This window comes from Drosophila teissieri, chromosome X (assembly GCF_016746235.2).
Source record: "Drosophila teissieri strain GT53w chromosome X, Prin_Dtei_1.1, whole genome shotgun sequence".
NCBI classification, from domain to species: Eukaryota; Metazoa; Arthropoda; class Insecta; order Diptera; family Drosophilidae; genus Drosophila; species Drosophila teissieri.
In genome coordinates, this window is record NC_053034.1 from 4,988,491 (window position 1) to 5,016,023 (window position 27,533).

Consider the following 27,533-nt stretch of genomic DNA (forward strand, 5'->3'; position numbering starts at 1 on the left):
ACAAGTCGGGATATAGAGGTTATATGTATGTATGTGTGGATATGTGGGATATATGTGGGATATATCCGTGTGCGGTTACGTATAGAGGCACCCACCTGCAGTGGCACGTAACCACAATCATGTACTGGACGAACTTGCACCACACGTTGCCAAACGGCCACTCCGGCAGCACGTAATCGGTGGCCGTGAACGGGACACAGAAGATGACGAACAGAATGTCCGAGACGGCCAGGTTGATAATCAGCAGGTTGGTGGTGGAGCGCATCTGCTGGTTGGCCACAACCACTGCAACGACATGCAAATTGGTATATAAACTTGTTTCAAGACGGCAGTTCGCATTGATCATATTATGTGTTTTTATCGTACTCTAAAACCAATTATAAATGTGTTTTAAATATGTATCGATTTGATTTTAAAGGCTCAGTGATATCTTTGGCATACTCAGTTCTTTAGATTAAATGCTTTGCTGTTAAGTAATAAACGTCGAGACTTTTTCCAATTTTATTTTCATATTTGGCTCTTTTATTAAATTTAACAAATTGGGCCAAATGCAGCTTAACCTCACATGTGCTAGTCCCCACGTTGGGTGTGAGTTTTTTTGCTCATAGAAAATTCTTAAATAAAATGAAAGCTCATAACGTTAAGAATATTGCTGTCATGGCAATGGTCCAGCTTTCACTTACTGTTGTGGGAGCAAGCCCCCAACAGCACAATTTTCCCCCCAGTTTTTCTTTTCCACCAATTACGCGGACAAAAGGCAGCAAACAACGCAGACTTCTATACGAAATGTTTGGGTGTGTGCGCGTGTGTGGTTGTGTGGGTGTGTGTAGGTGGCTGGAAGCGTGTGTGTGCGAGGGGTAAAAAGTCAAAAAAGGTGGGATGGCGATGGAACAGGGAACAGGAGTCTTTCATTGTTACCATTTTGAGTCTTTGTTGTCGTGTTCAGCTTTCACTTTTTACTCGCTTTCTTTATTCCGCCTTTAAAGAACCTCCTTTTCTCCTTTAAGGTCCCTCCCCTCCTCTCTTTTTTCTTTTTTTATATATTTTCCTCGCCAAAGGAGCCACTTGCAATTAGCCAACAATTTATGTAGCTCCGCACAAAGGAAGCGTGACAAAGACATTCAAGAAAAGAGAGAAAATGTATAGAAATGGAGCGAAAGAGGGGCTAAAACAGTGTTGAACTTCAACAAAATGTTATTTCGCCCATACGAAGATGCGATGAGTTGATGCCAATGGATTGATGTGGGCCACGAAGCCAAAGGAAGTACAAACTCAAGAGGCCAACAATCACTTAAGAGCCAAAGAAGAGGAAACGTACGGCAATACAGGTAGCAAACACCCAAGGAAATGGGAAATGTCGCGCAGTACACTCAACAAAAAAATTACAGCAGCATCGTACTGGATAATACATAATAAAATTGTTGTTTATATAAAATGTTGTTTTGAGTGTATAAGCCAGGGTAGAAAGTTGCGCCCGCAAATCAATTTCCTTTTCAAATATATATTTAGCACAGGATGTTTCAAGGCGAACAAAAAGCGCAAACCCCTCTACAAAAAATGAGCAAAAACCGGCAATAGAGTAATAAGTAGCAGCAGGAACAGGAATATGCGAATCAATAGCAATAGTAAAAAACTGGTGACAATAATACCGGATGCATGTAAGAATAAATGAGTATATCTGTGTGCATATTATATACCTATGTATGTACATACAAAAGGTCAACAGATGTGGGCCATAAGGTGCTTTAACTGTAACCCCGTTTAAGCCCTTGCCAAGCTTTTCTCTAAGGATTCCCGCTTGTTTATTGCTGAATAGTTTTTGGCAACAGATTGGTAGCAAATTTTTGCCATTTTGGCATACGTATTTGCATGAAATTGCCAAATAGTGTAAGTAAATGATGGGGCAACATAAGTAAATCAGATAATCAAACAGAATGTATTATATAAATTATTATATTTTAGTTTTATGGCATTATATTTACATTCCGTGAGTTAAGGCGCCTACAGAACTGTTTATAGCATTTTGCCCAATTAATCGAGATATTTATGAAGCCAGCAAAAAAAAATTACAAAAGAAAATCCATTTTTTGCGTCCAGTTTCCACTTTAAATAGGGTTCAGTTGGCAACTTTGTTCTGAGGCTTTATCAATTAACAGAAGGCGGCACAGACCACTCGACACCCACTAGTCTCTGTGGCTAACCAACTTTTTGCGGGTCCTGTTGACACACGAGAAGGATTCGCACAAAAAAAGGGTCCAAAATGTGGCGTTTTTTGTTGGGACATTAACTTTTTCCCGCCATTACAAGAAGAAGTGTGTGCCAGTTTTATGTTTTTATTTTTTTTTGTTTATTTTTTGTTTATTTTTTCTTTCTTGGTTGGCTGGAATTTTACAAAATAATAAAGTGTAGCATAATTTATGGGGCACGGCAGCCAAAGCGGCAAAAGTTCTTCAAGCGAAAAAAACGTTTGTTATTTAATGCTGGCCTGCAAAGCAAAAAAGCAAAAAAAGGGGCGTGTCTCGTTGGTTCTAAAGGAGCTTACAAATAAACAAATATTCAGGCAACACACATGTGGGTGTGGGTGTGTGTGTGTGCCTGTGTTCTAGACAGGATTTCCTGTTCACTCGCATCTGGGGGCATAAATTCACTTTTATTGAACTTTAATGTCACTATAATGCCCACCCATTTCCCCCGCCCTTCGTTAGCCCTCTTGTTGCCCGTATTTTCCTTCCTGTTTTTAGCCTGTTATTGATGCACTTCAAGTCGACACGGCGTATACGCAATTTGAGCTCTGATTTAGTAGACAAAAGTGAGGATAGGTCTTAACTTTCAAGCTTAGGTTTAAGTAATAATGTTTTCAACATTTTTCAAATTGTTTTCCTGTTTTTCCTTTTTTATAACCTACAAAGAGTTTAACTTTGGCTTATTTATTTTATAAACAAACATTTTAAAATAGCTTCAATTATTTCGTAATTGTTTTTTATTTACTTGCAATCAGTGTATGTTGCTAAGCAAGCAATTGAAACTCGAACAATTGGGAAACGTTTATTGAGTAAAACAAAATTACAGGCAGCTCAGGAGTTAAGTGGGCAAATTTCAAGCCTCAAGTGCGCAGCGATTTAATTACTGCGGACTTAGGTTCCTGATTCGGAGGATTTTCCAAAGGAGTAATCAAAAATTCTGTTGTTATTTTGAAGAGTAGTAAAGTGGAGTAATTTACGAGTCATAAGCCCAGTGTTTTTGAGCATAATGAAATCACACTGGCTGATTATTTGGACACGACCCATTAGGGCAGGCATAACTTTAATGGCATAGAAATTTATACTCAATTAAAATTGGCTATCTCAAAGTTAGTGTTCCGTTCGAGTTTAGATGTTCCGCAGAGGCCTTTGTTTTATGATCCAATTAAAGGGCGACCGAGTGTGTGGGCTTAAGTCCATTAAGTGCATAAATGATTGCTCCTAGGATATGCAGGATATGCAGGAATATTTTGGGTCCTGCAGTTGTTGCCAGGGGAAGAACGTACATAAGTACAGTTCCCTTGGCTATGGCAATTAATTTAAATTTTAATGCACAGCACAGACAGAAAGACATCCTGTTTTGGCACATGAATATCCGGTTACAAAAGACCCTTGGTCCATTGTCCTTTTCTTGGCCCATTTGTGGGTCCTTCTGCAATCTTCAGACTCTCTGAAATCGGCGGTGTGTCCAGCCTTCATTATTTTTGTTTTGTTTTCTCTTCTTTTATTTGCATCATTTGCCAGCCTATACAAATACATATTTAATGCCAGGCGAAGGGAAGCCGAGTGTGGGGGGAAACTTAGATAAATCAAAAAAGGAAGAGGACATTTGCCGGGAAAAATTTTCCTATAGGCAGATTGTATTGAGTTCAGAACCATGCTCTTTCGTTACAATGAGTATTTAAACTAAAGGTCCTGTACATTTGATGAAACCCGTGGGTATATTTTCGTTTAAACAACGTTCCTAATATTTAATTCATAATTTTGTTAATAATTTATATATGTGCTTTAAAGTGTGAGTTGTCCAAAAATTGCTTTAGTAATGAAATTGTGGTCTATTAATTAATTTTAAGATACATTCCTATCACTTGCCACACAAAGTGTCAAGCTAAACTAAGTACCTATCAAAACACATTAATAATCCAATCAAATGCACCTGACTTCCTGAGTTCATTAAAATTGAATTGAACAGCCGTTGGGCAACAATTTCAAATGTCATTCAAATTCTTAAGCTTCTGTGAATGCCAAACCTCCTGTTTAGATAATCTCCACATATTTCTTAATTCCTTAATATGACTAGCGCTGGCATAAGCTGCAATGTTTTTACCATATTTAAATCGTTTTGCAGCACAATGCCTATATTAAAGGGCATCTATGTATATAGGAGGTAAATAGTCTGTGAAGATTGGACAGACACTCGCTCAACAATGCCATTGTACCCTTTACATTGACAACAATGCATAGTAGCAGCATGAAATTTTACATCAACGTCGTGAGCTCATCATTATCGTTGACAAACAAATGTGAATCAGTCAACCAGACGAGCAGTCAATCATCATGCACAGTAAACTTTCTAGGCACAGTATTAAATTTAACGTACAACACTAAATTTAAACACTTTAACTAAATTTTATAAATATTTTTTAAAAATATTTACGGCAATATGAAAACATCTTGAATATGAAACAAAAAAATATTTAATATAAGTCTTTCTTTTGTTTTCTTTTTTCTCATCTCAATTTCTATTTTATATACCAACATCTCGTCTTGAGCGGCGCAGCATTGTTGGATTATTGATGGGATTTGCATCAGTCAGCAGGCGAACAAAAACCTATGGCCACTTGCCAGGGGCCAAAAAGCCCAAGGACAACTAGGGATGCGAATAAGACGAGCACCGAGGATGAGAATTAGGATGAGGATGAGGATGTGGCTGTGGGATCTGGGGACACCTGGCCATATGGTACGGCCATCATGGGCGCATATGTGTTGACAAGAGTGCGCCACAAGTGTGTGAATGATGGAGACGTCGAAGGGTCGAAAAGGGCCTAAAAGGGGGGTAAGTAAGGGGGAGGACAAAAGAAAGTATGCGGGGAAATGCACACAAAAGAGCCGGCAAATAAAAACTGTAGAAGAGTGTTCTCAAAACTGGAACAGTCCGTTGGAGAATTTTATGCTTAGAGTATTCAATCAATAAAACTAACTGATTTCGGGTTTTTCTTTCAATCATTTCTTGTTTAACACACGTTTTAAATATTAAGGATTATAGTGTCGATAAAATAAATGATTTCATTTCTGAAGTTATCGCAGGCCGGAAAGTCCTGTCCTTGTGCATATCATGAGTAGGAAGACGGCGAAGCTCTGGCATTTTATACCTGTTTGCTGCCTTTGTTCACCGAGCCAAACGGGTTTTGGGGTCCTAAGCAGTACATGTATTCCGGTATTCAGTGGGTATCTCCCCATTTTCCGAGTCCTTCGATACAGTTGTGATCAAGAATGTAGTGCACTCGAAAGGGAAAGTATACCGATTTAAGAATCTAACTCACAAATGATTTTCAGCAACCACAAACAGTAGTGTGCTGCAGAAAAAACTTTTTTACACTCAACAACATTATATTAAGAATGTGTACCACTTGTTTGACCAATGCTGTGGCATATATCTACACACATTCGAGTGAGTTAGTGTGTGTGTGTGCCAGGCCCCGGCAGACATTGCATTGAAAAGTAAAACAATAAAATTGTACATGGGCCATAAAAAAGCATAAATATGACGAATGTACGGAGAGTGGAAGCGAGATAGACAGTGCAAGTGAGTGGGACACAGTGTGCTATCCACCCACGCACAATTGCCTCTGTGTGCGTGTGTGTGTGGCTCACTAGGGCATTGTTTGTCTGTCTGTCTCTCTGTCTGTTTGCGTGTGTGTGCGGCCTTGTTTGTGTTTGTGTTTGTACTGTCCGCTTTTAGGCGGTTCGCTCAATGCTGGTTATAAATTTTATCACTATCAACGCTGGATAATAAATTCGTACGCCTTGTGGATTTGTGTAAATTTACCCAACGCACATACACCCACACATACAACGCACCCACACACGCATGTGACCATATGCCTCTTAAATGCCTCTTTCATTGCATACTTTTGTGCGTACGTTTTTACGTTTTTACGGGGCTTCACACTAAAATACTCGCATGTGCTCCCTCAAATTGCAACTACGTGCAGCCTGCAACATATTTCCTTCACAAAAAAATGAAACAAAAAAAAAACATATGGTTCCTGGAGGAAACATGCAAGCCTCTCGAAAGATTGAGGCTGGGCCAGAAAGTGAAGTACTCGGCATTTTCCGATAATAAAGTGTTTGAAGCATGGAATCAGGTGTATCCTTCGCATCAGGACTCATCGGTTGCATGTGTGTGGCTGCTGTTATGGTTGAGCAATAAGCAACCAAACGAAAGCTGTAGCTGTAAGGATACGCTAGAACTATCAGGCAATGGAATAGGTGTATATACTTTGTATATCACAAGAATAATCCAAATCACCAAGATTTCTATTTAATGGCATTGAAAACTCTATATTGATGCTATTAGTTGAAGCACTTTTTCGCGGAACTTGCTGGGCGGGCAATCGGGTTTTCAGTTCTAATCATGTGTGGCGCAATCCAAGCAATCGGTTCATAGTATACCAATCGAGAATTCCCCCAGCCATGTTTACATGCAAATATGTGGGGAAATCGGGGAAACGGTAAATGCATTTTCCAGCGAAAAGCCATAATAACAATGGCAAAAGTGCAAACAATTTATGGCCGGCGTCCTTGGCGTGGCCTTCACAGATTCGCAGGATGTCGGGATGCAGGTGGATAAGGTTTTCTCAACTCCCTCTTCACGCCATCATCTATCCTATCTAGAACCCTTTCGGCTATATATCCCCAGAAATTGTATTACGCCCTCATTTAAGTTGATTTTGCGGTTCCATCTGTCGAAAAAGGATGCCGGGCGAAACAAAAAAAAAAAACAAAAAAAAGGGGGAAACTGTGTCGAATGAGAAACATGTTTTGGGTTTGGGACCAAATCAAATTTGCCAGCTCCGCCAGGACAACAGAAAAAACCGAAAAAGTATTGAGGCTACGATGGAAGCTATTTCAACTAGCTCATACCCTCTATTTTTAAATAAAGTGATCTAGAAGTAAATATAAATTCATAGAAATGAAATTGCGAGTTTGTTATGACTGCACGCACTTCCCAAAAAATATGAATATGCACTGCCTGTTCGGTTGCCAAAAAGTGTGGAAAACTTTAGCTGCTTTTCCAAAAGCCTTTTCAAAACTTTGTAGCTCCATCCAGAGTCCTGATAACTTTGCATACCGCTCCTGTGGCCAGGAAACGTAGGGGAAATCGGTGAGACAGGATTATCGTTAGGGGACTGAGTCACGTTCCTGTTCGTCTAGGCAATTACAATTTTATAACTGAATTTGTGGGCCCCTCAACTGGGATATACATTCGCCACTGGGCTGGATTTATTTCGGCAAATGGAACACCAAAAAACTCCTGTCAAACTGAACCGTTCTCTACCGACAAAGGCCAATGCAAATTGAAGTGACAATGCGGCCCCCCGAAAATATTCTTGAAACATAAATTATAATTAAGCATAAAGGATTGTGTGTTTTGGATCCGTGTTGCGGTTTGCTTCGCTCGGCAGATTTACACAAATTGCTGTTGACAGTTTGTGTCAAAGTTGTGTAAACTTATGCATACATTTGCCAAAGTATCTAGGGAAATGCCATAGTTTTGCGGAGAGAGCAATGCTGAAATTAAATAAATTTCAGCTTAATGCCCATGCAAGGCAGAAGGCCTTCATCTATCAATATGTCGTGTGCGTTTGGGTGTGAAAATGTACTTATCTGCCATAAAATGCAGCACCTTATCTCCCACACGGATAATGTTATAATGATGCCTGCGTTGATGATGATGATGATGACGATGATGATGATGTCTGCTGGCGTTTTTTTAACTGGTCATGTGTAATGGCATTTTGACAAATTATCTTTCCATAAGCCATAAGTAAACTCCTGCACTATGCACCGCAGGCTGCTAAGCCTTCACATTCTCACTTGTACAATTTCGGGGCGGGCGATTGAACAGAGTCTAGTATTAAAATGTATCTTGAATAAAGTTGTCCAGTTGGAAATATTAAAGATACACGTTTCCGATAAGACGAAAAGACTAGTGCACTTAAATGCTAACGAACCCAACATATTTTCAGTGTATTCTGGAGACTAGGCTAGCCTAGAGCTCTAGTTGTCGTTGCGGCCCTAGTCAAACTCGAAAGTTCACCCAGTTGAGTGGCTCTAATTTTCGCCTTCATAATTTGCCATAAAATCCACACGTTCATTTACAAATCATTTATCATAATGCCGCCTACGCAGCTGACAAAGTGGCTTTTCCACACAGTAGCATACCGAGTAAAATTGAACAGGATGCTGGGAAATTGTGGGTGGTTGTCGTGGGCAATTGGATGCCACTTGCGACTTTAATAAAACTTTTCCTTTGGCCTGACAGCGCCGAGAATGCGATAGGCAACCGGAGAAAAGCGACATGGAAAACACTTTTTACTCGGCATCAGTGGGCGTGGCCCTCCAACGCCTGCACTTTGACCCACTCATTTGTTTCTTGGATAACTTTCAAGGGTTCTCAAACACATTTGTCTTAGCTTGAGACTCAATTCTAGTTAAGATAGCTGAACAAAAGCAATCCGAAAATCAAGCGTTGCGCCAAACAAAATTTAAAAAGTTCCTTTATTTTCGAAAGACGCTTATAACTTATAATTTATTAGCGTAAAATGAATTAAAATTAATGAATTAAAATGAATTAAAATGAATGAATTATATACTTCTGTAGAATTTCGGAGTCTTCTAAAATCCTGTCATATTGCTATGGGTCTAAAGTGGGTTTGGTCTAATTGAGTTTGGCTATGTCTTTATTACTGCAAGTTGTTTTCATTTTCACTTTTATTGCGGCACCGAGCTTAAGAGAAAGGCTTGAACGGAAGCTTATAGTCAAGAGGTGGCTGGTGAAAGAACTGTGTTCTTAGTGCTCGACGTCAGGGGTTTAGTTTCACCGCTACACTTAGAGCAGCCGCCTTTTTTCAGTTTTATTTTTTTGCCTTGTGATTTTCTTATTTTTAGATGCTTCCTTCGAGCTGTTTGAGCTTGTTTCTCTGTTTTGTTTTTGCCTTGTTTTTCCGGTGGCTGGATGGTGTGTGGCCAACCCACATACCCACACACACCAGCACACACACACGAGGCAAATTCCAGGTGAGGTAAGATGGCCTCTGAGAATTTCACACCAAGGTTGCAACGAGAAAACAACAAAGCGTAGAAAAGAGACGAAAAATGCTGCATGCAAAATAAGTTTGCCTGTTGAGATTTAGTCTGTTGTGTCGGTGATAGAGCACACACACTTGTCCACTTGCGCACACACACACACACACACACAGACAGGCAGGCAGGCACTCAAGTGTTTGAGGTAAAATTCCCTCTTTGTCTTAACCCATTTGGCCCCCTGACATTCTTTCATTGCCTTTCACTTCTAGCGCTGCAGAGAAATGATTAAATTAGGGCAAATTTATTTTATTTTCACGTTATATTTTGTATTATTTTTTATTTGTGAAAACACCGCAGTGGGTTTCGAAGGAGACTGCACTTTACATTTCCATTCCGTTTTATGAATACTTAAGCATTTGCTTGTTAACTATGAATCGAAACGCAATGTGCCGAATGCGGCAGTTTGTTACTGCTGGCCTATTAAATTTCTGCAATACTAGCAAATTGCAATCTTAACGATCGCAGCCTCACACCTCTCGTTATTCGCCCATTCCCTTAATGGGATATAAAAAATCAATTAGCTTCCGCCTGAACGCGCGGCTCTTGCATGCGATTTTATGTTTTTATGGCACTCCAGCACCTCATCCTTATTGCTTTTCGTCCTTTGCAGCTTCATTTGCAATTATTACGCATAATTTGCCAGAGGTCGCTAATGAAAGCGTTTCGTCGGATGCGAATCCGCGTTTTTATAGCAAAAAGGGGGGCATACACTGCGAAGAAAATCGTAAGATCTACTTGTAAGCATACTAATGTTTGGGTTGTTTGTTTAAGAAGTATATAACTAGAAGGATTTTTCTTGAGGATGCCAAAAGTATGTTTATCGATTTATTTTGAATCAGATATCTACTCCGTACTTTTAGTTTGATTTAGAGGGGTCGAAACTTACCCAGAATAACCAGACCATTGCCCAAAAGTCCTGCGAATCCGATAATGCCGAAAAACACCGGAACTATTGTGGATACGATCCGTTCGAGGGCCACACTCTCGGCATCATATTCCATGGAGTCGTTGGCATTGTGGTCCGAGTGATCCGATTGTTCCGAGGTGAATGCATAATTGTTGCCACTACTGTTGCTAACGCTTGCGATGCTGCCGTTTCCAGTGGCGCCCAAAGAGGCTTTTGGCCAGCTGCTAATTAGCATCGCCAACAAAAGAGCCAGCGACCGATGGCCAGCCATCTTGGCATATATATATAAGTATATATATAGTATTCGATTCTGTAGGGCCTTTTTAATTGGATGTCTCTGTCTCTATTGTTTGGCTTTTCGCATTTGCTTGTTGCGGCACGCCCTCGCCCACGCCCACCTCGGCATTTGCATATCCCTGTGAGTTATTTCGCCCTGAAAGAGACAAATTGAAGTGGTGTAATAAATATTTTAGATATGAACTGGCAGATACAGATACGTGGCCATAGAGATGCGAATAAATCTACATCCATATCGCCCTCTACGCAAAATAGATGGACAGTCAAGGCCGTCGATTTGTGGGCGTTTGGATAAGTTTTCCTTTTTGTTTCGCCCCAATAAACGAAAGTGAAATGTGCTGCACTGTGGGCCAAATTTGGGGTCTTCTTTTTACAAACTAAACACTTAGGGGTTTTAGTACATTTCCAGATTACATTTTGTGCATTGAAATTAAACTTTTTGTTTTACGAGCAAATAGAGCATAGAACATTTTTGTCGCATTTTATTAATTTGTACATTTTTTTTAGAATTTTAATGCTTTTCAACTTTTTAAGAAATCGATTACATTTCCCATTTTCTTTAATTTAAACCGACATATTGAATTTGCAGCCATCCATTCTAATCGAATGCCACTGTTTCACAGAACATCATCTGGATGGCCATGTACAAATTATGTAAAATTAATTTAATTCCATTACAAGGAAAAAAGGGGATATTTCTGGAAAACAGACTGCGGACCTTGGCAGATATTCATCACATTTGCATAGTTAAATAAATAACATCGATGTCGAAAATCCAGAACGGAATATAGCGCATACGCCACGTGCGCTGCATCAATTAGCCGACGAAGGATAACACTTGTGTACATGTTACCCGCCCTTATCATCCTGTTTTTTTGTTTTTTGCTGCTTCCTTTTTTCGTTTTGCTGTCCAATGGCATTACACTTTAACTACTAATCGAGGAGACATATGTGCTGTCATGTCGTATCTGAAATGGCACGCACCCCTCGCTGACGGTTGGCTTAAGCTGTCAATTAACATATTATTAAGCGAGGAACACAAAAACAGAGCAAAATGGAACTCAAACGAGGGGATTGACAAACGATGACAAAAACGATGAGAAAAAAGGACGAGGCGCCATAATTGAGTGCGTCCAAAGATGGAGGAATTCCGTTGACTGAATCCCAAGAGCCTGTTCAACTGCGAAACTAGTTGGGACCACGAAGCGTTTATTAGGGTTGTGGACTTAAACGCTAAGCTAAGTCACTTTCATCTGATACTGAATAAGGGTTTATTTAAAAAATACAATAGATTTTTATATTTTTGTAGTAATTGATTGCAAGAGAAAACTATCAGGAACGCGATTCGTTTGTCGAATAAGTGTCAGACAGAAATAAAAATATAACAGACAGCATCAATTTGGCATTGTGTGCGTACAATTTTACGAGAGACACATCCATTCAAAGAAATTGCCAACTATAAATTATGCAGATGATATCGAGGGCACTTCTGTGATTGTTGTCACAAATTGCCAGTCGTGCCGGTAAATTATTTCCGCAGTGATTTTAATTAAATCAAGCAATAATTATGAACTGTTTGTCTCTTCTTATCGCAGATATTATTACTCATTTTTCGGCGACGCTATCTGCGTTGAGGAATTATAGACTGGTAAGCGCGATTTAATGGTTTTTTTTCTCGTTTTCTAAACTCCACGATTTATGTTAAGCGTATTAAGCTGATTTGATTTACGGCTTCCCAGATAAATTTCTCTTTGTGGCAAACTGTTTAAGGATTAAGAGGCATATAAAAGAGCGACTGACTCTGTCTTGAGATTCGCCTTCCCGGATGAAGCTTTTCCCCGATTTTCCGTCGGGAAATGCGATACCGCCGTCGAGGTCGTAGGTGCTTGAAATTGAATTTGTTAGTTTCACAAGTTAAATGTATTCAACAGAAAAAAGGCCAGAGGAAGTGTGTTAAAATATACTAAATTTATAAATTTGTACGAAACTTATGGCACTTGTAACTTGCACTTATAAACTAAACTCATACTTAAGACGGTTCTGTGGTCTAATTTCGATGTGTAAGAAAATAATTCGATTACCCACAATCAATGAGTGGTGTTCGTGAATGCATTAGTTGCCTTTAATCCCCTTATCGCCCATCATTTGTTAATGGAATTGGTGTGGCATTGAGAACAGGAATCCTTCAATTATCCGTGTTCAGTCGATTCATGACAGTCCATGTCCACCAATAATCGCAACACAATGCAATTACTACACTGAAAACAACATTTGAAAAGCAGCATGACTCAACGTTACAGTGTAGTTCCTCAAAGCCTAGGGTAAATATTATCTTCCTTTAATATTTTTATGTTAATGAAAAAAAATTTAAATATTTTAAAATCTGAAGCCTGGTGGAGTGTTATTGTTCTATCTGTGGTGCAATGGCGAATGGGCGAATGCCAGTGGTCAGTTAGTCAATCATTCAATCTGTCATTGTACTGGATTGTTGGTTCGAGAAGATTACGTATACGCACCGATGCGGAGACTGCGTATACTGCGTATACGCGGCGTAGTTATCTGCATGTAAGCAACCCCCCAAGTGAGTATTCATCGGCCATGGACTTCCGCACAATGGGATTGTGCGCCACAAATGCAAATTCCAATTCGGCCGAAAAGCAATTCCAGCTTTAGTCAATTATTTGAGGGTCGATGATTATTCCATTTATTTCAATTAGAAGAAAAAAGGGGGACACTGCTCATGTGGCTTTTCTGTGCGTGGCGTTCAATCTAATTGCGATTTTATGGCCCGAGTGCGAATCATAAAAGTCAGCCAAGCAAAAACACCAAAAGGCAGGCGGCAAACAATAACATCATCATTAAATTCGAAACCAAACACAGGCAACATCTGCTATAAATTAAATATTAATAATTAATTATCTCTCAGTGAATAAAGCGAACAAGTCAAGTCAAAAAATGCTTGAAAAAAACCGGTTGCGGAGACAGCGCATAATCAAGACATATTGTTATTTTTTTCATTATTATAGGGTCCATTTTCAAAATATTAGAGTAAAAAATAAAAAAAAAGGAGATAAATCAGAACCGTAGATCATCAGGCAATCAATAATAATGTGTAACAAAAGTAGAATAGCCAACAACGAGTTCTAACTTATTAAAAATAAAATCATAAAACTAAAATAATAATTATATACATAAAATATTTATTCTGACTTCAAATATAATTACAATTGCAATAGAAAACAGTCGTCAACGATTTTAATTAAAAATACCACTGCATAACAATAAATAAATTATTCAACCAATGTTCTGCACTCAACTTTGAACTGTTCCGATCAACCCGATAAAATGCGAGAAATGACCCCTTCTATGCGTATATGTATATATATATATGTGAATATATGTTCTGTGCATTTTCCACGCACTGCTCATTTGCCTCGCCCTTCAAACAATTTTCCATTTAAAGGGAAATAGTGCATGTGCAGTGCAGTGTGTATAAATTAAATATGTTTGTCATTGAGCTATTTCCATAGATGGAAAAGATGAGGAATAGGGTGGGAAAAATGCAGAAAAGGAGCCTAACGAAGAGCGGGCTGTCGTGGCGTATACTTGATATAGTTATTGCCCTTATTGAGTTTAAACGGAGGGTGGGTCGCAGCTTTATTGCCATTTGACTGTCAAAAGGATGCTTCAATCAAATTGCCTATGGAATGGTCAACGGTAGAAAGCCACAAAAATGTAATTACAAATTAAAGTCCAACGCAGTGATAGTCGTAATATGAAACCACTGAATTCATTAAAACAATAGAATAATTCCAAGCCTCGGACACAAATACGCAGTTAATATACAGTCATACAGCCAAACAGATTGTGTAATTTGCTTCGGTAATGTCATCTATAATTAAATGTCATAAAACCAAAGAGAAATGATTTTTCAGACAGCGATAATATTTTCTTATTAATTAATCACTTTTTATCGGTCATCGGTGGCATTAATTTACTACTACAAAGCAACTGAGTGTGGTTATAACACGGTAGTGCTGAAAATTATATATGTTTTGTCATTAAATATGTTTTATTATTTTAAACTAAATATCAATAAATACTTCAGTCCTATGTGATACTCAAGCTATCATTTACATATCAGCATTAACTTTCATGGGATTACAATTCCAGAATTTCATAATCCTGTTTCTATTCAGGAAAACTTTTGATTAGATGTAATTAAAAGCCAATTTGGTGTGTGTGTACATACGTACAAATTTCTTTGGTGCTCCCTAGTTTTTTCCCGTCACCTCATCTCTTTTCAGCATTTGCTTGGTTTTCGGGTTGGCGGAGCACAACTTTTTAATCAAATATGTGTCAACGCGGATTTATGAAACTAATTGACTTTAAAGTCGGCTACAAGCCCACCACTCCCCATCTCCGTCCCCATCCCCATCCAAAAACCAGAAACCACCGCCCTGCTAGAAAGAATTAATTAAAAAACTTAATCTGCTTCTCGGCTATGGCAACAAATTCCCAACGGTCGTTGGTTTCGCTGGTTTTGATTTGGGTTTTCCATCTTCGTCTCTAAAAATGAACTTTAAGTTTGTGTTGCGTTGGGCTAAAGTTTCAGTGGATGTTAAAGTACGAGGGGGTATCAAGAAAAATTGAGTGATTAATAAAAAAGAGATAATTAAAAGCAGGAGATTTTTAAAAAGTTGAGTGAAATAAACCGAGCGGCACAATCAAGGAGAAACCAAAGGTAAATTGTGTGAAAAATGGGGATTAAATAAAGCAGAAGCCATGGATTAAGAAGTAACGAATTAATAGCACAATGATTAGTATAAAAGCATTATAAATAATTGATAAATATTTGAAAACAATTTTTGCCCAATGCCTTGAGTACCTGGAATGTTCGATGCATAAACTTTTGGCCAAAGCTTAACGTGCAGATTACTTCAATAAGCTTTATTGCTCTGTCATTTAAGGTTTGAAAATCCCTGCGGGTGTATTGCGTTCAATAGTTTTCAGATTCGTTGCCCTATACATATATATTAATTTTTTTGTGGTAATTAGTTCTTGCTTTTAACTGGCAGAAAGTTTGAAGCATTTTCATTGATTTTTAGGGAGACGGAGACTCTTGAAGCCAACATGGCTAACGATCGTTGGCTGAACTTTAAGCCCAGGGGTTTTAGACCAGAGTTTTCTCGGGCATTTCGATGTCGTTTTCCCAGTGGGAAGGGGAAAAGTTCCTATTGGTATTTGTTTTACTGCTGTTGTGGCAAACACTTTACACAAGTAATTTCCTAATTGGTTAAAGCGCAGCACAAACACCCGCCAACCAAAAGCACACTCACCCTCATGTGAGAGCATGGGGCGAACTGGTGGGAAAAGCGGTTGGAAAAGCGGACGGGCGGGCGGAAAAGCGGGTGGTCGAGTGGACGAGTCCATTCATAATGGCAGCCATATGCGGCGCACAGTCACCATGGGCGATAGCCCCTATAAAAGTGCACAAATTTGCGAAGCACTTTGCCTAATTGTTATGATAAAGAGTCGTTGAAAGTGCGCAAAGTTAACCACTTCTCCATCTTATACAAACCAACATGAAATATGACTTGTGTCGGACAAATTTAATTTGAACATATTCGGCTAAACAACGATTTAAACGCTGTAGGGCTCAGGTCAAAACAAATTTTTGTACTCTATCCGGTAAGCTGTGAACTCGGTCCGGCAAAAAGTTAGATGCGATGAGAACGTGCGCTTTCCTCTGCCCAATTTTCGCTGGCGAGGCTTTGGGGAAATGTGACTTTCGAGGGCAATAGAAATCGAAAGAGTCGGGGAAAAAGTGGGAATAACAGTGATAGATAGAGTGAGTGCGGAAGAAAGTGGAAAAATCAAAGTTCCTAGCAGGGTTGCCATGCCCCCAGGCTCTAGGGTTGTCGTGTGTGCTCAGTCGTGCGTGAATGCCAGGATGAATGAATGCGGTGGACTTCTTCTTTTGATTTGTTAGTTCTTATAAATACATATATCCATTTTGCACTCACTGCTCGTCTCTGCAATATCCCAGACTTTTTGGATGAGTTTTTCTTTTTTTTTTTTATTCTTATGGCTTATTCCTAGCGAGTGTCCGGGTTCCATAGAAAGGATGCCATTTATTGGGTTGCATTTCAATTGGTTGCATTTCGCTTAATCGATGGTCTTCCATTCGCACAAGCTGGACCAATTGAGGTTTTTGTGGTGGTGTGGAGTGCGAGAATCTTATTCTGCAGACCAAGTTCTTATTTAAAAGTTCTCGATAAAAGTATTTACTATGTGATTTAAGTGAAGATGTGGAACGACTCATTTATGTCTCACGTATACTTAAGCACGATTGAAGTGGCTAAAACCATTTCGTATCACAAATAAGGTTGAAACTTAAAGTTACCAAACATACCCCTTGCTTAAACGAAAAGCATAATGTATTTTCGAGTGCAGTTGCTAACTTGCTTGCTCTTCCATACTTGTTTTCCTGCGCTATTTTCGAATCCATTTCCTCGGCTCAAATGGCATTCCATCGTGAGTAGTCCTGTCTGTCTTTCGTCATCCGTTGTCTGGGAATCCTGGGCATGTCCTGCCAGAAATGTCATCACATGCAGCTTAGGTTTTGGCCTGCATTTTAATTTCTCTCAGCCTTCGTTCCTAGTCCCCTTCACTTTTTTGAACCAAACAAAGGACCACGAAATGGGCAGATAAAACAGCCAAAAAATATAAAAGGCGATGACAAAAAAGTGTCCGAGAGGCGAAGACGTGCAAGGAGTTTTGATTGTAAAACGCCATCACAGCGGAGATGAATTTTTTGGTCATTGTTCTTTTTCCGTTCCTTTTGCTTGGGGTCAGGTGCGATGACTAGAAATTGGCAAATTAACTTCCCCACAATGGCAAAAGTCACAGTAAACAAGAACTATGAATAAATGCATGAATTTCATAAATTAAGAAATATACTTTTTACTTCTTAAAGGTTACGGATTGCCTTAACTCAGCCTCAGTACATTTCAACTCAGTTGCATATGAACCGGTTTTTGCCCGGCGTCAGTTAGAAATAGTACACTTGCACAAGAAAGATGTCGAAATCCGAATTTTTTTTTCTTGACCTGCAGTTAAACGTTAGATGACATTTTCAACACTCAATCAATAGCGGCAGAGGAGAGAAAAAACACGGAAAAACTTTATCGGACAACTACGAAAAAGGCGGAGATGGAAAAGTTTACTGTCTGCTGACAGTTTTGTGGTTACCTGTTGAGGGACCAACGGTAGGAGGAGCGGGAAAATGTTTGGGAACTGGGTGGAAATTGTGGGGCTATTGTGCCGCTATATTGGAAAAGTTTTTTTTGTGTCTGCCCACTTAAATGTAACAAATCAAATGGCAACTAAACGAGCACAGAAAAATGCGGGGTAAAAACGGGGTTGCGGTTTTTCCTGCTACGATGGGACAATGTTCCTCCTCGAGCAAGTGGCCATCGGAAAAACTAGGCAAGCAGGCCACGCCTTGGCAGGCAAAACACTATGATATATTTCAAATAATGGATTGCACATATGTATTTAATAATATATAATATTAACATAATGTGTAACAGGATTGGGTAATGCATTTTTAAGTGGCCAGTAGTTGTTAAAACTTCAGTTTACGCAGTTTAGTGCCTCTTAAAATTATCTCTCTGTGTAGTGCAATGTCTGCTGCTAGTTCTGGTCCTCTGACTTTGGCGCCACACAATTTTGTGGCCACATTGATATCGCCCACGAAATGCGAAAGTTTTACTTTCATCGCCCACTTTCCCCTGCCGAGCCTTCTCCTCCCTATTAGTTTGCAGTCCCTTTTGAACCGCACTCCATCTCTCTTGCCAGCAAACACTTAGCAGCTTTAAAAAACTTTGTAGTTCTATGCATATTAACATTACGCATACGACATGTAGTTCATAAGTTCACGGAGAGTCGCATATTACAGGATTAGAATGAGGGAAAACGGTCTTCCGTTCCCTCTTTCTCTTCCCTCATACGATTATTACTATGTCAAAAGGGGGTAAGAAAGAGAGAATAGAGAAGAGCGAAACTGAGGGAAAATTTCCAACTAGGTGATGTGCAATCAAGCTGATTGAACTTTCGATTATGTTGAAGGGGTCAAATATGAGTGGTCACCAACTTTTTTCGGTTGACACAGAAGTTCTTCACAACATTTGCGTTGAAAACCACCAGTTTAATGTATGACACACAAAACTACATAATCAAAAGTGAACGTGTTGTTTCTGCTGCTTTTTTTTTAGTGTGCTTCTTTAGTGAGCAAAATGTAGTGATTTTTTTCCTACTGTAGACACAGCAGGATATTTCTCCTGCTGAGTGTTTGTGCCTTTCAGTGGTCCTGGGCCTTGCGCTCAACTTGTCAACGCATATAAATTTCGCAGCGCACTGGAAAATGGTGAAAATTGCTTTAGAGGGTGGTGATAGATGGGGGAAAATGGGTGGAGGGAGGTAGGCGTAACACCTGCAAACGCTCACGCTGAGCAGCTGTAAAAACACAAGTCAAAAGCTGGCCAGGGGCGTCCTTTCCTTGGCAACCAAGCCATGCGACTCCACCTCAAACTCCTTCAAATGCCGCTCCTGAGTGAACATCCTCCCTTCCCACCCGCTGAAAGACCCGTCTGTCTTTCTGGTTCATCGTATCACGTATCAGTGATCTGAGCAATATAGTACGTTTCTCTAGGAATTCAAATGTTAAAAATCGGTAATAACGATCGAACGAAATTTGGTTTTGGTCAATTACAACTTTTTTGTTGTAATTTGAAGTTTACTATTAGAGAGGCGCCGCCTTTCTTGTATATATTCCAAATGGCCAGCTATGTGGGCATGTATGTTATAGAACACAACACGTTATCATTACGTCCCTGTGATGGCAAATCAATTGCCACTTTTATCCCCGTCACAATAAAGACAAAAAGTGGTTCAAAATGGCAGAAGTAAAAATCCAGTGCGACATTTGTGTCATCAATAAAAACAAACAAAAATCGGAACGACGAAGAATTCCGCACATATGAAGAAACAAATAAATGAGTTCTATTTACTTCGGTTTTATTTTTCGGTTCCGTTATTTACCTTAGGACAAAGTGAACATTTAAGAAAAACACACAAGGAGATATTTATTTTGTAGGTTAAAGTTATGGCACAAAGAGGTGTAACTTTATACCAAAGCCAATGGAAGAAGTCATCATAATCAAAAAATCAGAGTAAAGCAAACGCAAATATCGACTAAGATACATATTATATATATCATTTAATTTAGAAGTAATGAACTGATATCTTTGATCAAAAATTCCATTCAGCTCCACTCAGGTGAATTTAGCAACCACCAATGAATAAATCAGTGGACTTGAACGTATTTATCCAATTATCATAAAAAGATGAAAAAACGTCGAAACGAAGCGTAAACACTGAATGCAGAGAAATTTCTTATTGAAATGGAAAATTCAATAAGATTTCGCGACTTTTGCTCAGGCGTATAAGAAGGCAAATCATTTCCGCTGCTCGAACGAAAAGCAATCCAAACCTCGGACACCCAGTTACCCAGTTTTCCAGAACTCAAGGACTCCAGGAATCCAGGACCCCATAACCTCAGATCCCCAGATTCGGGGCCCAGCCCCACTGCCCCACAATAGGCCCTATAACATCCCAGGGCAGACAGAACAGGACGTTACAGGACAAAACAGTTTCCGTTTTCCGTTTCCCGTGCAAATATGCGAACTGGAAATGGCGAAAGCCAGGGGCGGAGGCCAAAAGGGTTGCGAAACAACTACGAAGGACTTGTCATCAGAATCGAAGACTGATGTACCTTGGCGTACAGGTTGTTTGGTAAGCATAGTATTTTCCAGACGTTTGGTAACGATTTTTGAAACCTATGATATAGCTACTTTAGAGTTTGCCATTTGTTCATTTCGCTTGCTATGCATAAGCTTGGTTTATTATTCTGATTTTACTTTGTCTAATATTCCTCCCTCCAGGGTATCAAAACATGGGTCGAGTTCCAGCGGTGGTGGCCTAAGTTGACATGATTTGAGCCGGGTTCAGTTACGGTTGGGATCTGGTCTAGCCGGCTTATTGGTCAGAGCTGTCGATGATGTCGATGGCTTTTATGCGGAATGTTCGTGTCCGAGGGTTTTCCTCTCGTCTTCCATCTTTTTTTACCGTCTGCCTGCGTAAGGTTTTCTTTTTCGATTGTCAGTACAAAAGCTTTCGCAATGTCAGACAGAAGGCTTCCACTTCTAACCGCTTTACAAGCCTTCGGGAAAACCTTTAAAAGCGGTAAATCTGTTTCGTGTGGTTTCGGAAATCTTTAAGGTCTTGGCAAGGGCGTAAGGTGATTTCATGTTTAAAATGTTATCCAATGAAGTCAACTATTATCTTAAATCAAAATTTATAGGTATAATTTAAACTTGTTTCGAGACAGAGATAGTAATTTCTTTAGTGCTAATTGAAGTCCTCTCGTAGAGTAAGCGTCGGTGTGCTTGAAGCCAGGATACCAGGATATTTAGGACTTTCCCCATTTTCCCCAAGCGCCTCCCGCCGCTGCCTTTCCGTCTCGTTTTCCCATCTTTTATGGCCTCGTAAACAGCACATAACACTAAACAGCCTGCCGAGGGCGGGTTCTAGGTCTAGGCCAACATGGCGGAGCATACACGAAATATGGAAAAATAAGAAGTTGTATTCCGGGAAACTGGGCAATGTGCGGGAATGTGCGTGTGTGAATAAAATAGTTTTCGAGTATCCATTTGCATATTTAAACGGGTGAACTAAATGTTTTCACAGCCTCCGGTTTGCCTCCGTTTGCCTCCGTTGCGCCTCCGTTTGCTAATGGCTTTCCTTTATACAATTTTGCTCGTCCACTTGTCGCACATGCCAAGTATTTGTATTTAATTTTTCATGTGCTTTCATTAAATAATAGAGAAATGGGAAACGCTGGACGAAGCTGCAACAGCTGCTGTCCTGCCGAAATGGAAGGACGAAGGTGCCCGCTTCTTGTTCGTGGTCCCTTCGGTGGCCAAGTTTGTTTAGGAAAATTCCTTTATCCAAAATCCAGGGAGGAAAAGCTTTTGGCTTCGTTGGGGGAATTCCGCACACAGTCACATACAAACGCACACTTCCTGATTTCCATATATACATATATATACGTTTATATGTACGCATTTATGTATTTATATCGAATTGAGTTTTTAATTAAATCCGCATTTCTGCCGTACCCGTGTCCTCTTCAATGAGCTATATTTACAAAACGCCGTCAGATAGCTTTGAATATTTTTAGCATTTTATATTAGTATCCTTTCAAAGAATGCCAGCTGAGTTCTGTAGCGTTTGGTTATACGTTTTTCTTGGCATCCCCTCTATTTATACGCCGTAATCCGTGGTGAAAGGTTTTGACCCTGTCATTGGATTTGTTATTGCTGAAAGGAAACTTCGCTACGGAAATGTGGGAATGCTGCAGAGGTGTCATCTGCACTCCTATACAACTTATTTTTCCATCGAACCAAATGGTTACTTTCCTAAAATATTGAAATAAAACTATGAGACTCTATTTTCAAATATCAAATGTTATAGTTGATCTTCTTTAAGGTAGCTAATTGCAGCTCGTCTTCAAGGATTTATTTGCAAATACTCGTTGCTGGTTGCAGAAATGGAATTTAGAGGAAATTACAACTTGGCAAACGCAATTTCAGTTGTAATGTTGACATTAATGTGGCAACGTTTTCGCGGCAAGGAGCTCGTTCAATTGCCCAACTATTTTCACAGCTTTTCGCTTGAAACGCCAAAAATAATAAAAAGCCAAAAACAGCGTTGTAAACTTGCTGGAAAAATGTTGCAAAAATTCGGTGGGAAATGTTGATGGCTCTGCCTTTCAGGGGCAAAACATGGCGAAAAGTCGCCATTTCATATGCGATTCCTGTGTTGATTGCAATTTCCGCGGTCGGGCCAAATGTAATTTGTTTTGATATTTCTATTTGACGGATTTCTGGTTTTTGCTCGCCCCAAAAAGTTGGCTGTTGTGGCGCCACGAAAACCTGACATTTAAGTGGTTCGGTTAGTCTGCCTTTATTTATTGCACCATTTTCAAAATATGTTGTTAACAATTTTTGTAGTTAGAGGCGAAGTAGAAACATCTCTTCCAGCTTCGTCTCAGGGAAGGGCTCCAGCTTGGCGGCCATTGTCATTTATTGTGATTATATGTTGCACATGATGTCCCTTTCTAATGATGCCGCCATGTGGCGCCTGAATGCCCCTCTGTTCCCAGTGACCTGTTTCACACCTCTCCCAATGTCGCAGGTCACAGGTGTCAATGGACCCTTTGGCCAGATTTCCCCACACATTCCGCATACATATGTATATATGAGCAAGAAGGGATTTAAGTTTGAGTTTTGTACGGCGTAGTTCTAAATAACCTTAAATAATACATAGCATAGTTGGAATACTAATAACAGAAAATATTGCATATTGTTTTAATGAATTTAAGCCTTAAATAGATATTGAATAGTATTTTAAACTTCAGATAAAATCAGGTCATTAAATATCGAACGAAGTGCATTAGTTATTCGGCATCTAAGACGGGCCTTCTCTGATTATTTTTATTTTTATGATGTTCCTTCATGTGCCCCAAAGGCAACTTTATTAGCCCTCTCTCTCTGTCTACGTCTACCCATCTCTTTCGAAATCCACGCAGTCGAGGACATTAATTTAATCGGCATGTCATTTCATGTTCAAAGTTTTACACCTTTGCGACAGGAGGCAGGATAACCATAAAATGCCTCTTGGTTTTGTCCCCATCTCAACCTGGATTTCCCCCTTTCTTCCCACTATTGCTTTTACCGACTCTCCAGCTTAATTCCCTTGTTTGGGCCGTGTTAAATGGGCTGGCACAACGGTGGAATGCAGGAAAGTTTTCCACTGAAATTAGTTAAGTTTCTACTCACTCCTTTTCTATGTTGGCATCCGTGATTCCGGGCTCCAAATGAGAAACGTAACTGCAATTAGAAATCAAACAGTTTCCGCAATTATAAGCTATAGTATTTATTTATTTCATAAACACGGCCAATCAAACATTTACTAGATCACTTATGAATTCTGTGAAAAATTGATGTCTGTTTAATTGCGCGCAGCATTGGCAAAATCATAATCGATGGTGGAAAACGTAGGCCAATTTATCAATGGTGAAAATTAGAGAAATGGAAGGGGAATTGAAAATGCAGTCATGTGAATATAAATATATATAATATATTATATATATTAGGTTAAAGCATATTTTGTGATGCCCTCAGTTTTTCAGAGTAAGGACAAATCACAATTAAGCAGAAAGTTTAATATTGTTTTTTTACGATCCGCGGCATAAAAATTCGGATTCTCATTTTTGGTTTATCGCCCAGTCTCAGTCGCAGAGTCTTTTTCTTGAGGGCAATATTATCGTTAACATTTTTCTGGCTTTGTTGGCCGTTGCTTGATTTTTATGAGTTTTATTATCCAAAAGCACATGGTTGTTCTTCTTGCCCGCCCATCGCTTGTTATTTATTTTGTTGTTGCTGTTTTTGCTGTTAGCAGCTTGTTGTTTATGTTGTTTTCGCTTATGTTTTTATTGACAGTTATGACAGCCATTTGTGCTCGTTGTCATTGCAGTTTTCTTTGAAATTGGCGGTCGAAAAGTGGGCGAAAAGTGGGGGAAATTCATTTTGATTTTCTTCGTTTTAATGAAAGCGAACCATATTCTTGTCATACCCTTTCATAAATTCGTATCTATTCAGCTCAACTGATTTATCCTTAAGTAACTTAATCCTGAATTTTGAAGAAGTCCAAGCATAAAGACCACCCAGTTAATCTACAACTCTCTATGGTCTCTATGGTTTCCACCATTAAAATGCAACCGCAATAATATCAAATATTATTATGAAACGCTCAAAAGCTTGGGTATATGGAATTAAGCGAGCCATGCCACAATTAACTGTTGTTGTTGGCCATGTGGGCATGTGGCATACATCTACATGCATGGCAACAATCTTGGCCGCATTTTGTGGCTATGGCAACGATTGTGCAGCTCATTAGAATGGAGGAGGGGGAAGTGGGAGGTTTTCCACCGCAAAATTCCATCAACAGATGCAAATGAAATGGCAATTTGCAGCGTGTTCGCACAGCTATGGTCAAAATAATAGTAATGACCCGTTGCTTAATTATCCTATTTTCAAACGAAATGTGGGTGGGTATCTTAAGCTCGTGATCAGTTTTTGAAGATCCAAGTGCAAATGAGTTTTTAAGCCAGTATTTGCCAACTATTTGTTATAACAGTATGGGACCTCTTCTATGTTAGGTACACTTAAATGTGTTTGTTGTGTTCTTGGGGGCGTGGCTGGAAGGCCGTTACTTCAATTAGGCGGCACACTCATAATGTACAATCTGCCAGTTCTGCAAAGGGCACTCAAAGCAAACGAAAGGCAATGGGAAAAGTTGCTTGGCCAATATGCGTAGAATTGCCTAAAAATGTGTTTTTGGCTATGTCCGTCGAATGACTTGCACACGTCGTCCTGTGAATTATCCCATATCCTGGAGAGACCCTCATGATTAGAATAAAATGTGGCAGCTGTGAGATATGAGTGCACGTACAAGTTGAGTCCGAGCCAGCAGGACAATAATGAAGGCCGCACAAAGTGCAGGGGCGTGGCAGCTGACACTCGCACGCTTTTACACTGGCAGAAAAGGGAGAGGAAATCACAAAGCAACGAAAAGTAGCAAATACAACTTAAATGCGGATCGTAGAAAAGTGAATCTTGTAAAGTTTTAAGGTATTTTTCTTTGAAATTTCATAAATAAATGCAGGCACAGTATTGGAAACGTAATTTACGCTCTGTGTAGATCAGGGATACTGAAGTTTTTATGCCAGTCACCACGACCTCCACATTTCGCCAATTCTGAGTGTAATATTATTAAAATTACTCGGTTTTTGTTTGCTCACATGCAAGTTGCTTCCATTGAAGCCTCTTTTCCACTTTGTTAGGATATATCCAGGCTATATAACTGGCTGTATATTTAACACAATAAATGCGTCTCAAGAAAATGTGACGATTGACACATTTGAACAATGGTGAAAATAAGAGCACCGCACAGTATCATCATATAAATTGGATAACCAGAGGTAAAGTTAATCGCTTTGGAGCAACGATTTATAATTTTTGTAATATCCTACTGCCACCAACAAAAATTCAATTTCGGCATAGGCATAGTATTTACCATGTTTTATGGCACTACCTAATAACATAAAGGTAACAACATAGTTTTGCCTATGTCATCACAAAAACCGATTGGAACCCAGGAAAGTCAGGACCTCAGCGCAGTTTCATTATTTTTTATGCTCTCACATTTCGAACAGAGTCTGGTGTCTGGAGTCCGCAGTGAGGACTAATCGAATCAGTCGAACGACTTTATATATATTTGAATAATCAAAGCGTCTACTGTTGCCCATTCCCCATATTTTCCTGATGAGTCGAGGGAGAGTCCGATGGAATTGGTCCAAAAGGAGAAGGGGCTGATGGGCGTATGTGTCAGTGCTGTCAACAAAATAAATCGAAAATAGAGCATTTCTAGCTAAACTCTTATTTGTTAGTTACATACATTAGTTACGTACATTAGTACGTTGCTAAAATATTTATTAAACTTAAAAAATGTAATTTTAATAAAATGCACCTTTAGGTGCATACAATCTGTATTGGTATATATTAAATATATTAAAGTGACATTTCCTGCAAAATGGCAAATATGTTCGAAAAGGGACAAATTGGCACCACTGCCGCACTGGCACTCGCATACGCATTTCATTTCGATTCGCCTTTTTTGCTCCAAGTGGCACTTGAGCCACTCAAGTGGGAAGGTTGGTGGATACTACTATACTACTATATGTGTGGATAAATGAGTGGGACCCAGATCCCCTTGGTTATTCCTGCCCCTTTCTGTCACTCAATCGATACATCGAAGTGTGAAAATCCCGGCCAAAGGCAAATGAGCAATCGAATCGGTTCGGGGAAAAAGGGCTTCAATTGAATATGAATTGACTGTTGGATTAATACAGCTTAAGCCCCTTGCGTTAATTTGTTGCAACAAACTAAGCGAAAATGGAATGTAAATTGCCCCGACAAAGGACAATATCTCTATTCCACTTTAGTTCCTTGGCCCGTTTTTATGGCCTCCAATATGCGGACATAACCATAAAACACAAATACCCAACCCGAAGCCAAACCCAAACCCAAAGCCCAAACTACTAAATCCAATAGAAACAATGGAGGGTTTTGATATGTGGAGAGCATACATATGTGCCGCTAATGCCCCGCAAACGATGACGCGGGGATAAGAAAAGTCAACAGACTAACAGAGGTTTTCCCGGGAGTCGACGCGCCCGATGACCTCCGAGCGATAAACTTAAGTTTAATGGAAATCGAAAAATGTGCAAACAGCAATGGCGAAAATGTGAACGCTCTTGAGGGGCTATTGCTTAACGTTTGCCTGAAATTCTAAATTAAATGAAAATATTTATATAAAAAATATTTCAATAAATGGGCAATCTTTCGAAGTGTGCATAAAAAAATATATATAATATTAGGGAGGGGCAAACTCTAATTAGTTGTAGTACATACATACATGTATAAGGATTCGATGTAAAATAATGCTGTTCGCTAAAAGATTTTTATAGTTTTCATTGCCCCATAAACCCCATCCATTATTGGCGAGCACAAAGACAAAAACAGACAAGTCTTAAAAATAGAAAATATATTGCCAATGCAAGGAAAAGTCGACAAAAAAAGAAACAAAGGAAAGATAAAGAACATAAAGAAGAAAAGAAAATCGTGGTTTTTTCAGACCACAAATAATTACAACAAAATTGCAGTAGCCTCTGCTATACGATTTTCCCA

The 27,533-nt window shown here is 39.4% G+C and overlaps 1 protein-coding gene across 1 annotated transcript in view; it reads right to left on the reverse strand.

The window, feature by feature from the left end:
- LOC122623641 (allatostatin-A receptor) overlaps window positions 1-23,615 on the reverse strand; it is a 32,731-nt gene extending 9,116 nt beyond the window's left edge. Inside the window, exons 1-3 of the mRNA XM_043802909.1 lie at window positions 23,562-23,615; window positions 10,279-10,732; window positions 96-285 (exon numbers count right to left, since the gene is read on the reverse strand). Coding sequence (XP_043658844.1) covers window positions 96-285; window positions 10,279-10,570 — 482 coding nt within the window. The 5' untranslated portion in view covers window positions 10,571-10,732; window positions 23,562-23,615. The remainder of the gene's footprint in view (window positions 1-95; window positions 286-10,278; window positions 10,733-23,561) is intronic.
- Between the last annotated feature and the right edge of the window lie 3,918 nt (window positions 23,616-27,533).